At 41.2% G+C, this 15,919-nt stretch overlaps 1 protein-coding gene across 24 annotated transcripts in view; it reads left to right on the plus strand.

Moving 5' to 3' along the window:
• The first annotated feature begins 5,925 nt into the window (after nt 1-5,925).
• Nucleotides 5,926-15,919, plus strand: part of LOC110500628 (nuclear factor 1 B-type) — a 101,685-nt gene continuing 91,691 nt past the window's right edge. For 4 of the 24 annotated variants that reach the window (XM_090214725.1, XM_090214722.1, XM_090214730.1 and 1 more), the window contains exon 1: nt 5,985-6,246. In XM_090214725.1, the coding sequence (XP_090070851.1) occupies nt 6,148-6,246 (99 nt within the window). In that variant the 5' untranslated portion in view covers nt 5,985-6,147. Of the gene's footprint in view, nt 6,247-10,728; nt 14,895-15,919 lie in introns of those variants that run through there. The other 20 variants (XM_090214726.1, XM_090214735.1, XM_090214728.1 and 17 more) reach the window with 7 other exon arrangements.

Below are 15,919 nucleotides of genomic sequence, written 5' to 3' on the forward strand. Positions count from 1 at the left end.
ACACAAGACATTCTACTGCACTGTTGGACCTGATAACATAAGACATTCTACTGCCCTGTTGGAGCTGGTAACATAAGACATTCTACTGCCCTGTTGGAGCTGGTAACACAAGACATTCTACTGCCCTGTTGGAGCTGATAACATAATACATTCTACTGCCCTGTTGGAGCTGGTAACACAAGACATTCTACTGCCCTGTTGGAGCTGATAACATAAGACATTCTACTGTACTGTTGGAGCTGGTAACACAAGACATTCTACTGCCCTGTTGGAGCTGGTAACACAAGACATTCTACTGCCCTGTTGGAGCTGGTAACATAAGACATTCTACTGCACTGTTGGACCTGATAACATAAGACATTCTACTGCCCTGTTGGAGCTGGTAACATAAGACATTCTACTGCCCTGTTGGAGCTGGTAACACAAGACATTCTACTGCCCTGTTGGATCTAGTAACACAAGACATTCTACTGACCTGTTGAATCTAGTAACACAAGACATTCTACTGCCCTGTTGGATCTAGTAACACAAGACATTCTACTGACCTGTTGAATCTAGTAACACAAGACATTCTACTGCCCTGTTGAAGCTGATAACACAAGACATTCTACTGCCCTGTTGGATCTGATAACATAAGACATTCTACTGCCCTGTTGGAGCTGATAACATAAGACATTCTACTGCCCTGTTGGAGCTGGTAACACAAGACATTCTACTGCCCTGTTGGAGCTGGTAACACAAGACATTCTACTGCCCTGTTGAAGCTGATAACATAAGACATTCAACTGCCCTGTTGAAGCTGATAACATAAGACATTCTACTGCCCTGTTGGAGCTGATAACATAAGACATTCTACTGCCCTGTTGGAGCTGATAACATAAGACATTCTACTGCCCTGTTGGAGCTGGTAACACAAGACATTCTACTGCCCTGTTAGAGCTGGTAACACAAGACATTCTACTGCCCTGTTGGAGCTGATAACATAAGACATTTTACTGCCCTGTTGGAGCTGATAACATAAGACATTCTACTGCCCTGTTGGAGCTGATAACATAAGACATTCTACTGCCCTGTTGGAGCTGGTAACACAAGACATTCTACTGCCCTGTTGGAGCTGGTAACACAAGACATTATACTGCCCTGTTGGAGCTGATAACATAAGACATTCTACTGCCCTGTTGGAGCTGGTAACACAAGACATTCTACTGCCCTGTTGGAGCTGGTAACATAAGACATTCTACTGCCCTGTTGGAGCTGGTAACACAAGACATTCTACTGCACTGTTGGACCTGATAACATAAGACATTCTACTGCCCTGTTGGAGCTGGTAACATAAGACATTCTACTGCCCTGTTGGAGCTGGTAACACAAGACATTCTACTGCCCTGTTGGAGCTGATAACATAATACATTCTACTGCCCTGTTGGAGCTGGTAACACAAGACATTCTACTGCCCTGTTGGAGCTGGTAACACAAGACATTCTACTGCCCTGTTGGAGCTGGTAACATAAGACATTCTACTGCCCTGTTGGATCTAGTAACACAAGACATTCTACTGCCCTGTTGGAGCTGGTAACATAAGACATTCTACTGCCCTGTTGGATCTAGTAACATAAGACATTCGACTGCCCTGTTAGAGCTGGTAACACAAGACATTCTACTGCCCTGTTGGAGCTGATAACATAAGACATTTTACTGCCCTGTTGGAGCTGATAACATAAGACATTCTACTGTACTGTTGGAGCTGGTAACACAAGACATTCTACTGCCCTGTTGGAGCTGGTAACATAAGACATTCTACTGCCCTGTTGGAGCTGGTAACACAAGACATTCTACTGCCCTGTTGGAGCTGATAATACAAGACATTCTACTGCCCTGTTGGAGCTGGTAACATAAGACATTCTACTGCCCTGTTGGATCTAGTAACACAAGACATTCTACTGCCCTGTTGGAGCTGGTAACATAAGACATTCTACTGCCCTGTTGGATCTAGTAACATAAGACATTCGACTGCCCTGTTAGAGCTGGTAACACAAGACATTCTACTGCCCTGTTGGAGCTGATAACATAAGACATTTTACTGCCCTGTTGGAGCTGATAACATAAGACATTCTACTGCCCTGTTGGAGCTGATAACATCAGACATTCTACTGCCCTGTTGGAGCTGGTAACACAAGACATTCTACTGCCCTGTTGGAGCTGGTAACACAAGACATTATACTGCCCTGTTGGAGCTGATAACATAAGACATTCTACTGCCCTGTTGGAGCTGGTAACACAAGACATTCTACTGCCCTGTTGGAGCTGATAACATAAGACATTCTACTGCCCTGTTGGAGCTGGTAACATAAGACATTCTACTGCCCTGTTGGAGCTGGTAACACAAGACATTCTACTGCCCTGTTGGAGCTGATAACATAAGACATTCTACTGCCCTGTTGGAGCTGGTAACATAAAACATTCTACTGCCCTGTTGGAGCTGGTAACATAAGACATTCTACTGCCCTGTTGGAGCTAATAACATAAGACATTCTACTGCCCTGTTGGAGCTGGTAACACAAGACATTCTACTGCCCTGTTGAAGCTGATAACATAAGACATTCTACTGCCCTGTTGAAGCTGATAACATAAGACATTCTACTGCCCTGTTGGAGCTGGTAACACAAGACATTCTACTGCCCTGTTGAAGCTGATAACATAAGACATTCTACTGCCCTGTTGAAGCTGATAACATAAGACATTCTACTGCCCTGTTGGAGCTGATAACATAAGACATTCTACTGCCCTGTTGGAGCTGATAACATAAGACATTCTACTGCCCTGTTGGAGCTGGTAACACAAGACATTCTACTGCCCTGTTAGAGCTGGTAACACAAGACATTCTACTGCCCTGTTGGAGCTGATAACATAAGACATTTTACTGCCCTGTTGGAGCTGATAACATAAGACATTCTACTGCCCTGTTGGAGCTGATAACATAAGACATTCTACTGCCCTGTTGGAGCTGGTAACACAAGACATTCTACTGCCCTGTTGGAGCTGGTAACACAAGACATTATACTGCCCTGTTGGAGCTGATAACATAAGACATTCTACTGCCCTGTTGGAGCTGGTAACACAAGACATTCTACTGCCCTGTTGGAGCTGGTAACATAAGACATTCTACTGCCCTGTTGGAGCTGGTAACACAAGACATTCTACTGCACTGTTGGACCTGATAACATAAGACATTCTACTGCCCTGTTGGAGCTGGTAACATAAGACATTCTACTGCCCTGTTGGAGCTGGTAACACAAGACATTCTACTGCCCTGTTGGAGCTGATAACATAATACATTCTACTGCCCTGTTGGAGCTGGTAACACAAGACATTCTACTGCCCTGTTGGAGCTGATAACATAAGACATTCTACTGTACTGTTGGAGCTGGTAACACAAGACATTCTACTGCCCTGTTGGAGCTGGTAACACAAGACATTCTACTGCCCTGTTGGAGCTGGTAACATAAGACATTCTACTGCCCTGTTGGATCTAGTAACACAAGACATTCTACTGCCCTGTTGGAGCTGGTAACATAAGACATTCTACTGCCCTGTTGGATCTAGTAACATAAGACATTCGACTGCCCTGTTAGAGCTGGTAACACAAGACATTCTACTGCCCTGTTGGAGCTGATAACATAAGACATTTTACTGCCCTGTTGGAGCTGATAACATAAGACATTCTACTGCCCTGTTGGAGCTGATAACATCAGACATTCTACTGCCCTGTTGGAGCTGGTAACACAAGACATTCTACTGCCCTGTTGGAGCTGGTAACACAAGACATTATACTGCCCTGTTGGAGCTGATAACATAAGACATTCTACTGCCCTGTTGGAGCTGGTAACACAAGACATTCTACTGCCCTGTTGGAGCTGATAACATAAGAAATTCTACTGCCCTGTTGGAGCTGGTAACACAAGACATTCTACTGCCCTGTTGGATCTAGTAACACAAGACATTCTACTGCCCTGTTGGAGCTGATAACATAAGACATTCTACTGCCCTGTTGGAGCTGGTAACATAAAACATTCTACTGCCCTGTTGGAGCTGGTAACATAAGACATTCTACTGCCCTGTTGGAGCTGGTAACACAAGACATTCTACTGCCCTGTTGGAGCTGATAACATAAGACATTCTACTGCCCTGTTGGAGCTGGTAACATAAGACATTCTACTGCCCTGTTGGAGCTGATAACATAAGACATTCTACTGCCCTGTTGGAGCTGATAACATAAGACATTCTACTGCCCTGTTGGAGCTGGTAACATAAGACATTCTACTGCCCTGTTGGAGCTGGTAACACAAGACATTCTACTGCCCTGTTGGAGCTGGTAACATAAGACATTCTACTGCCCTGTTGGAGCTGATAACATAAGACATTCTACTGCCCTGTTGGATCTGATAACATAAGACATTCTACTGCCCTGTTGGAGCTGATAACATAAGACATTCTACTGCCCTGTTGGAGCTGGTAACATAAGACATTCTACTGCCCTGTTGGAGCTGGTAACATAAGGCATTCTACTGTCCTGTTGGAGCTGGTAACAGAAGACATTCTACTTCCCTGTTGGAGCTGGTAACATAAGACATTCTACTGCCCTGTTGGAGCTGGTAACATAAGACATTCTACTGCCCTGTTGGAGCTGGTAACATAAGACATTCTACTGCCCTGTTGGTATTTCGCTGCACCTGCTATAACACCTGCAAATCTGTATACGCAACCAATCAACTTTGATTAGATTTTTCTTGGAAGGTGCATGTTGACTTTGGTTATCAGTGTTTGTTTGTTTATCCTTGACAATATTCAAAATTGTATTATATAAGTTATGCCAAGGCAATAATGTATTTTGTTTTCAGTTCGTTGCAGATTATTCCATGTGTTTTGAAAGGCTTTCGGGGTCCAAGCAGTATAGTGAATCAGACCCTTAAAGTAAGTATATTATCTTAAAGTAAATGATCTTCAAGTAAGTATAAATGGGCATAGAACCTTTGATAATTCGATGTTGCAGTACTATTTAGAACAATAACAGTAATAAAATTATGCCATTTGTTGGCTGGTGTCTAAATTTCCCGGACACGGATTTAGCCTAGTGTTAGACTAAAAAGCACGGTGAATGGAGAATCTCAGTTGAAATCGCTTTTTATCTAGCACTAAGCTTAATCTGTATCCAGGAAACAGGCACTTATTGTGTTGGTATTAACTAATCAGGTAGCTAACTTTAGCAGCATGCAGTAAGTGCTTCACAAAAAGAAGAGTTCAGATCTCACAATCCCCTTCTACGAGCATGGGGGCAAATGCATGCAAGAGGTTATTTGCACAACACTCAAGGTATTATTTCCAATGGCCTTCTGTCTAAATGCCATGGACTCTGAATGCCAACAGTTCAGAACCACTGCCATTCATGTTTTACTGCTCAGTCCACCCACGGTTCACGTGGGGTAACCCAGCTGCCTGGAAGAGGACAATGTGACCAGTTGGTGGCTTGGAATGTGGCAGGAGAGAAGGTCTTTTCTACTGCCCTTTTAAATAATATGTTGGTACTTGTTTCTCAGAAGAAAAATCACTTGTTTTCTTGTGTGGCCTAACCAAGTAACAAAGCAGGTATTCTCTTGGTTGTTTGGGGATGTATAGTATGTAACATGAATCTGCAGAAGTCGACCATATGACTTTTGTTGTTTTCTAAAATGTTTATATGGAACTTAGGTAAGACAAGTTGAAATAGTCAAGAATATACAAGTAAACTTCAGCCAGCACTGCGTCACAACAAAGCAGCTTAACAACCACTGGCTGACTCTGAGACGTTACAAAAGAATGATGGTCCTGTTCTCAAGATTAATCCAGGCTGAAGGGGTGTGTGGGTGTGTGTGTGTTTGTGTTGCATGTGTGAGAAAGAGAAATAGACAGACATACACACACGCACACACACAGACTGAGAGAAAGCTGGTTGGGTATATGAGGGAGTCTGGACACAGTCAGTGGTCGTGTTGTAGCCTCCTTCCCATAATGCAGTCTGTCAGGTAGGATTGGCTTACATGTAGCACAGCATGCCACTTGTGACTGATCTCTCCTTGATGAGGTGTCTCATCCTCCACTGAGCTGCGTCCGATGAAGGTAGCTAACACAACAATGGCTGGACAGAAAGCTTCAGACAGTGCCATCAAATGGCAGCTATGTTACGATATGTCAGCCAGAACTTGGTGGATGGTAAGTTCTGGTTTCTTTCTCTCTCACTGTCTCTGTATGTTGCTGTCGTTCTACCTTTACATTTTTGTTATTTAGCCGACGCTCTTATCCAGAGCGACCTGCGGTTAGCAACTTACAGTTACTCCCTCTCTTTTACATCCTGTTTTGACCAGGCTAAACGTTGCTGTGAGTTGTTCTTTTCAGCTGCAAGTATGATCGAATTTAAAGGGCATTTATGTCAGGTATTAGTTAGCCCAAATTGATATTCGTTGGCCCAAGTTGCCCAAATTGCTTTTTTTGAGAGGCAATACATTTTGAAGTATGTCTGACCACTGGCTCCGCTGCTGTATTACACTGTGCTACAATACCTGTCAATATGTTAGACCTCATTCTCTTTCATTCTCTTTTGAGCTGTGACACTGTGTCTACAGGTCAAGCCTGAGCAGCTTTTAGAAGGGCTACGTTTGAAACGGTTTTGGCAATGGTTCTTTACTGTAACAGAAAGGTTACAGCTACTGTGCTTCGTAATCAGCTTGTTGACCACCCAGCGATCACACTTCTCCAAACGCTGTACTTGTTTGGATGACTAAGTCAAGCAATCACTGATGAGCTTACTGGAACTTGACATGCCGAGTGGCTGCTATAATGAGAACATGGTGTCCTCAACGGTGGCGGTCTTTGTGTAAGTGTGAAACAGCCCTCTCTAGCACTTTAATGTCTTCTAGTGAGCACCCCTGGGTTGGCTACAGAATACCACTACCTCCCTGTCCCAAGTCCTATCGCTCCTCCTAAACTTTGCTTAGCAACTGCTCAGGTTTTCATTGTTATCCTTTTTATGTCATGTTTACGGTTTCCTAGAGATCCTGGTGGGAGGATTCCAGATTTTCTGTTTATTCCCGTCTGATTTGGTGTCAACCCTATTTATGATACTGTACATCCGCAGGCTAGCTTTGTTTTCCTATTCATGTGTTTCTCCAGATGGATATTATTAATGGAATTGATCAGTGTGCTGGATGTAATATACCAAATGAATGAAAGGTTTTCTTCCTACCTGAAGAAGGGGTGGAAAGAATTGACAGTGTAGATAAATTAGGAGACGTTGGATGAGATACATTTTTTTTTTACAATTTTCTATGGCTATGATGAGATACCGAGGAGTTTGTGTTTCTGCCATGAGAGCTTTCCTCCAGTTCACCTCTACTATGTTCATTTAGCGATCTGAGACAAAAGGCAGTTGTACCCGTGCATTTCCCAGGGTGAAGGAAGTCGTGTAGGGGGAAGTTACCCCTAGACATTGATCTTAGGTCAGTTTTGCATTTCCCCCGCTCATGGGGAGGGGAAGCTGACCCTAGATCTATATCTAGGAGAAACTTCTCTCCAGAGCAAAGGAATTTACATCTGTGGTTTGACAAACTTTTATTCAACTAAAGCTCATTTGTCCAGCTTGTTTTGTGTCTTGGTCTAGGACAATAGGGGATCAATTCTGAGGTCCAATTTATTTAGAAATCTATTCCTAACAGTGTCAAACCTCACAATGGGATACAGAACATAGCCTGCTTTAGCCTGAATTGTGTCATTGCACATAGTGGGTTTCTGCACTGTGCTTTCATGTCTGTTTGATGTTGACACTTGAATTAGGATTTGTCCTCACAAGCCACTGTTGTGCCAAACTCACGGTATAGTTATCACAATCAAGAACACTGGTGCCTCCTACTGGAATAGAAAATGAAATACAATCTCAATTCTATGAACCCCCCTCACTCTACAATGCATGTACATCCACTGTCATTACACAGTACTTACATAGGCAGTAGCATGTTATTACTATTGTATAAAGTTTATGTATTGTAAAAGTGAGAACTTATCCATATACCAATAATACATGTTTTTTTGTTGTCAGTTTAGTAATGTCTTGCTAGGGTTAGGGAAGACTTTTGTTGATGTAATATCCACATCAATATAAAGATAAAATGAGAAACTATGAGAGAGACCTTTTCTTACATTTTTCTTTGCCACTGCAATAGACTATTTCAGAAAGTATGTGCGATGTAATCCCACAAAACACCACTGGGGGGCGATAGTCACAAAGGTAAGACAGATTTAAAATCGGATAGGGTTGCTGTCAATAGTGTTTTTTGTTGTTGTTTGTTTTTTCACCTTTATTTAACCAGGTAGGCTAGTTGAGAACAAGTTCTCATTTGCAACTGCGACCTGGCCAAGATAAAGCGTAGCAATTTGACACATACAACAACACAGAGTTACACATGGAATAAACAAAACATACAGTCAATACAATAATACAGTACAACAAAAGAAAACAAAAAGTCTATATACAGTGAGTGCCAATGATGTAAGTTAAGGAAATAAATAGGCCATGGTGGCGAAGTGATTACAATATTGCAATTAAACACTGGAATGGTAGACCGGCAGAAGATGAATGTGCAGGTAGAGATACTGGGGTGCAAAGGAGGAAAATAAATAAATACCAGTATGGGGATGAGGTAGGTAGATAGATGGGCTGTGTACAGGTGCAGTGATCTGTAAGCTGCTCTGACAGCTGGTGCTTAAAGCTAGTGAGGGAGATATGAGTCTCCAGCTTCAGAGATTTTTGCAATTCGTTCCAGTCATGGGCAGCAGAGAACTGGAAGGAAAGACGACCAAAGGAGGAATTGGCTTTGGGGGTGACCAGTGAGATATATCTGCAGGAGCGCGTGCTACGAGTGGGTGCTGCTATGGTGACCAGTGAGCTGAGATAAGGCGGGGCTTTACCTAGCAGAGACTAGTACAGTAGAACCTGTAGCCAGTGGATTTGGCGACGAATATGAAGCGAGGGCCAACCAACAAGAGCGTGCAGGTCGCAATGGTGGGTAGTGTATGGGGCTTTGGTGACAAAACGGATGGCACTGTGATAGACTGCATCCAGTTTGTTGAGTAGAGTGTTGGAGGCTATTTTATAGATGACATCACCGAAGTCGAGGATCGGTAGGATGGTCAGTTTTACGAGGGTATGTTTGGCGTGAAGGATGCTTTGTTGCCATATAGGAAGCCGATTCTAGATTTAATTTTGGACTGGAGATGCTTAATGTGAGTCTGAGAGGAGAGTTTACAGTCTATAGCTTTTAACCATCGTCAGTCAATGATCAGAAAAATCTCTGCTGAAAATGGTGGTCAATTAATCAATTTAATTATGAATTTAATTTTCACATAACTATAAAAAACAGGGGTAACATTATTAATAATCTTGTCTGATACACTTGTGACTCTTTCGCAATCTTCCCTGTCTGTTCTCCAAGTCAATGTTGTTGTCTGGCCCACTATTTGGCTCCTTGTATAGTCTACAGGCCAAGTTTGACATCAGCAGGGCTCTCTTTCCCCTCTCCTTTCTCTCCTCCAATCAATGAATCTGGTCCAAATCTCCCCAGCAACTGCAACTGATGACCTCATTTACATGGTTTCTATCTCTGTGCTAGGCCTACTTGCTATACACGTCTGTTGATTCATCAATGTATTTATCAATATTACTCCACCTCTCTTTTTATCATTATATCAATATACACCAGTCCTTCTGGTAACTTTAAGGGAACGGGACCTTTTTCCTCTGTCTTTCATGCATTCAAATTCACACACGCACGCACGCGCACACACACACACACAGAGGAAAGGTCTAAAGATGGACACCAATGCGTAGATGTATCTATTGTAACATTGACGGCGCAAAATATAACACGGGAGAATTACAAGCAACATGTTCGGCAAAAATAACACTTTGTGAAGTCTTGTCTTTTTGCGTGGACCTTTATCTTGTTTTGTACTGGCAAATGAGTGCCACATTAAGTATGAGTGTTGTTAGAGTACAGTGAGTGTACAGTGTTTGAAAACAATATAATTTGCAGAAAATGTACAATACAAAGGCCCTGATAATAGCTGTTGAATGCGACTTGGAGTTCATGGTTTCAAATGAACAATGGACATTCGAATTTATGATAATTTTATGAAATCTTAGTGAATAATCCTTATCAAAATATGATGCAATGACATTACCTGGTTAGACTCAGCATGCACTTTGATCAAAAGGCAACATATTAATCACATCCATATTGCCAACATATGTCCAACGGCCAATAGAACAAGGTTCAGTGACTTTGAGCGCACTGATATCTTCTTCTCGCCGTCCACGTGAGCGTTTTGTAAGGCGTGACCAAATACATATGGGTCGACCTAAGCACAATGTATATTATAATTGAAAACGATTTATTCAGTAAGCTATAGCAAAGAAGACCATATACAACGCATTTAATGCAAAAAAAATACATGTAGGGCACGTTGTGCGTAATGCGTGCGTAAAATGGGTAAAAAAAACAAAACAATGTGAAGTTCTGAAAATGTTATTTCGGCAACGTCTTACGATTTTGTCGCACCTTATTCATGCATTTCTCGAGAAATAATTGCGTGCCAAAAATACTCCAAATCAAAAGTTATCTAGAGAGTGTCAAAACACACAGCATTTCTAATAGAGGAGCCTACTGTGGAAGAGGCCGTATGAAAACTCACATTTTCTCTCATGAAATAACCTATGTTCTCAAGTTCACTCTCAGCGGACTCAGTGCACCAAAGGGATCATGCAGTCTTCGACGTTTCGGTTGACCAACTTTTCCAACCTCTCTCCGTGCTTGGTGTCGATTTATACACCAGTTCCCTCTTCGTAAGAAGGGAAGGACTGCTTTAAAAAAAGAAGCTTAGGCGTTGAAATCAGATGAGGATAATGGTAAAAGTTCTTAATTACCGATAACCTATTTTTCGTAAAACATGTGTTTGACAGATAGGCATACATTTTGGGAGCACATGTTATAACATATAGCGCTAGTTTAGTTAATTTGCCTCTGAGTTTTTGCAGAGTGCATTCTTCCCCTGCATGCATGTCAGGGACTATATCAAGGACAATATCAGGAAGTAATTGAATAAAGCAGCCTAATTTGCTCTTATAACGGAATTTCTGAACAATCAATGTTAATTGGAAAATTGAATATTGTTGCATTGATTGAAGGTCTGTGCAAAACACTTAAGTTATATAGCATATACATATTTATTTTCATTTCGGAGATATACAAGTTATATAGAACAAATAAATAACTTTCTAATCAGCTTTATTATATTAGACGATTATATTCAGTGACCTCTAGACCATATCCACGTTCTGTTGGGCATTTGTATTTATGTCGCGTCCTCTGGGGCTATATTCACTTAGCCTATCATTCATTAAGCATTTTTAATTATAAAATATTGAACTACAATGGCAATGTATAAAACAAAATGCAGAGTCTGTGGACTGTATAAATCCTGTCACAGTCCATTATCCATTATCATTTGGATTCACCCAAGCCTGACCTTCCCTACTGTGTTGGTCCAGAGAATTGATGCAATTGCCTCATATAGAATATGAAGGATTTGCATATTAAGGAAATACTTCACCAAGAGTAGTTCTGTAAGCCTAGTTCAAATCAATTAAGGACAGTAGCCACACTGTTGGTAGCCTTTAGTACAATTTGAAAACTATTATAAATGATGGGCTGTAAAAACAAAAAAAGTACCTGGTATAATAATCATGGTAATATGCTAATAATAGTACGCCTATTAAAATCAATTTCATAAAGAGTATTATTATTCGTGACCAGTAGGCTATAGCCTATAATATAATAACATTGTGTTATGATTATATGTCTAATTGACATAATAACTAAAAATATATATTTGGTTTCCTTGTAACCACAGATAACATAAATGAACTCACATCTATAACCACTGAATAACCACAACTTCTGCCAGTCTAGCAGTTTGCAGCCTGTGATGTATTGCCACAAACACTGAGTAGCGAGCGGAAGTGAGGGGTCTACAAGCGGAGTCGTGAGGCCGCCGCGGCACTGACCAATGAGAGGCGAGAATCCAAGTTCTAGTGCGGAGCTCTCTTTGGCTGCGCAGAGCGGTACAGAGAAGGCAGTCAGATAGGGGAAAGTGAGGCGTAGACCTGCCCAGTTCCGAAAACTCAGCCTCTTCTGGATCGCATTCAACAACAACTGAACAACCCAAAAGCTATCCAAAAGTAAGACGTGAAGAGGAAGGAAGATTTTTTTGGGGGGCGACTTGATTTTACGCGCATTTCTGCCAATAATTCTCTTACGTTTTTTTTGTTGCAAGCATTATCAAGAAAAAAAGCCTGAAAAGCACAAAGTTGAACGTGAGAAATGTGAAGGCACCGGCTTGTGTTTCACCCAGGTTCCAGGATCCCCCTTTAAATCCATGCAATACAGTGCAATGGTACGTGAACGTAGATTATTATTGCAATAACGTGTAATTTTACAACTGTTACAACATCGCCTTTTCCTACTGTTGACTTGCTCTTCACTGCAACCCGGTCTGGTTGAGCAGGAATAGAATTATGTCAATGACAACTGGACAAGACCCGTTAACAGATATGCAAATGCTTTTCATTGGTCGGAGGAGCGCCCAAAGAAAATGTATTGGCACACATACTGCGTTAACCTCCCCTGCCCCCTTTGTTGGCAATGAACTTCATTCGTAATGTATGGAGCAATTCTATAGGAGATTACAGAGGCAAGGCGTTAACAACAATGTCTGGTTTTCTGCGAACGAAAAAGTGCACATTTGTAGGGATAATTGTTCTAATTTACACCATATTTATGTCATTGCTATATAGTCCAATAATGAGCCGTAACTTCCGTGAAAAGGAAAAGGTTAACAACACGATGTTCCTCCGCGTGCAATGAAAAACAGGTTACGGGCCGGGCCATTGGCGAAGTAGTCGAGAATACTTTTACACAAAATCGCATTTTACTCTCACAGGATTAAAAATGAAACATTATTTACTATTTGTTTGACACCAAATTGTAGTTTAGGCCAGTACATGTATATTACTGTGGAGTGAGTTGAAGCGAAGAGTCGTTGACAGGCTGCTCCTGTCCTCTGCGCTCTTCCAGTAGTTCCTAAATGGTGGATCTGTCCGGACCTCATAGGTCGTAGCTATGAGTTGTGGTGTTGGAAAATGTTGTTGTGATGTTGGAAAATGTTGTTGTCTCGTTTATGTGGTCGGTCATGCGGAAATTGTAATGACCTCAGGTGTGTCAGAGTTTTGGAACCACTCCACTGTTTATCCAAATTACATCAGAACCATGCGCCACCGTGACATACCACGGTTTGAACAGTTTCCTGTAACTGGCATAGTTTAGAAAGGCCATATGCTATAAATTTGCCCACATTTAAAGTGGCAATATACAGTTGCTACATCCATTTTTTTGGACGTATACATTAATGATATGTACCCATTGTTTCTTGAAGAATATACTTTATAAATGCCTCACGAGCTCAGTTCAACTGTCGTGCCTCATCAGAACCCAGAACCCTAAAGATGTTTTTACTCCAATGTTTGTAAATAATGTCCATGTAAACAAGCATTATATAACCTCAAAACATGGTTAAAACTATCATGTTGATATCATGGATGGCCAGTCCTTGTATCCATAGCTCAGTCTAGGAATTTGAGAGTGGTTACATTTCTTCAGGTCTTTCACTGAGCTTTTTGTAGAAACGGGTGGGGAGCCAGAGGTATCAGGCAATAAGAATTAGGTTACTTGAAATTCTAAACTGTTTTCAGTTTTATTAAAGGTGTGCCATCAAGGCAAATCAAGTTACTTTTGTTGTAATTTCAACATGTATTGTAAGTAGAGGGGGCCATTGTATATACTGTGGATTGAGTGAGAAATGCATTTTAGAAGTTTATTATACACTATATTGGGCATTTCTATTGGATTTTCTGTTACATATGCCTGTATACTGTAAAGGAAAATGATCGACCGGTTAAAGCTGCATGTAAAACAAGAGTTCGAATAATGTCTCGAGTCCTTACTGTATTTGTGAGGGGAATTTTCCATTGCGATTCTTTTTGAACGGGGCGCTGGTCCAAAGTCTTCCGCTCATAAAATCATAACTCATACAGCAAGAGAGAGAGAGGGTGGGGGGTGTCGTTTTATGCTGTGTTTTCTGAGGGAGACGAAAAGGTGGGCTAGTGGAAATGGAATGCGTTTGTTGGAGGAGGAGGAGTATAGACTATGACTGTGTAATTAAGTGAGAGAAAACATATTGGGGACGGATTTGTTAGTATCGTGCAGACTGAGGGTGTACAGGTCGATATTATAGGCAATCAAGTTTGAACAAGAAGAGTGTGGAATCTGAAATTCAGCGCTTTCTATACTTTTCACAATACTTTCATGAATTAACTTCTCACATTATAAAGCGCACTGTTCCAGAAAAGCGGGTTTTCTTTTTAACTTCATTCACCGGCTCGGATTGAGATAACCATATAGGGATTCAATGTGCTGCTTTGGAAAATAATAGCCTGTCTGCCATATCGTCTCCATTATCGTCTCCATTTAAACGGAGAACAGAGGATTGTTTGGACCTCCACAATCTAACTGATGTTATTGTATAACACCTTTGCGCGGATAACTTCTCCACAATCTTGCATGGTGCTTTACGGGCAAGGAGGAATGGCGCGATAAAGTGGTAGCCTATACCTGGCATTCAGAAGAATCAATCGAAGTACCTATTTTGGGGTACACTGCTGGCTCATGATGTACTCTCCGATTTGTCTTACTCAGGTATATGGAATGATTTTAAGTTTTGATTTCTTATTATCGATTATGTGTCTTTATTATATACGCAAGTGCCGCGCAATTTATTGAGTCGGCCTATTTTAGTTATATGATAGTCACTTGCACTACCAGGCGACTATCGACAAAACAATGCTTTGAAAATGGTCGTGTTTTGTATAAAACTATAGTTCATATACTGCTTATATTTTGTAGCTGCCATTGGTTTTATGTACCTTTTGGTATGGAAATGGTTTTCACCTGGCCTTACGTGTGTTGATTAAAAGTGCACGAAATAGGTTGTATTATAGGATGACAAGTTAATTTTGAGCTAGAAAGAACATGTGTGTTACCAGTGAGAGAGCCCCCCCCCCCCCCAAAAAAAAGAGTATGTATAGTACCACCATGTGTATTCGACATAAACTACAGTAAAAGTCATCTTCCAAAATGCCGTGATCATAATCATGCTATCAGATTAAATTATGTAAAACTACATTCCTTTGTCCCGTGTCTCATGTGTAAACTGAAACAAATCAACAGATTACCCTTTAACCAAATTATATTGTTATTATTCATATTTAGATTACCACAATTTGGTTATGGCCTGGTAATATTATAAAATTAAAATAATCATAGTGCGTTTCAGGAGAGCGTTTCACTCAGTTGAGCTGCATGGGAGCCACTTGCAGTGAATGAAGATGAAAACAATGATAATGGTTGATTCAGTGGTTAGACAGAGTAGCATGGCTTTTGGCTGACTCAGTTTGACTGTTTATATTTTACTTGGCATAAGTAAGTGATTGACTGAGATGTGGTTTAGTTTGTGCTTAAGAGGATTGGGCTTTTATGGCCTCAACTGAAGTTCACTGCACAAGGCCCCTGCCAACTCATTTGTCTTACACAGCATCACATGCAATTCCTAGGCTTACCTTAGTAATGTTGCATAGCTAAACCTTAATTCTAGTGCAAACTAGGCTTACTTTCTTATATGAAGGGGAAACGTTTCTGACTTTTAATTGGTTGCTGTGTAAATA

The sequence above is a fragment of the Oncorhynchus mykiss genome, chromosome 21, assembly GCF_057628025.1.
Source record: "Oncorhynchus mykiss isolate SJ-2025 chromosome 21, ASM5762802v1, whole genome shotgun sequence".
In the NCBI taxonomy this organism is placed as follows: domain Eukaryota; kingdom Metazoa; phylum Chordata; class Actinopteri; order Salmoniformes; family Salmonidae; genus Oncorhynchus; species Oncorhynchus mykiss.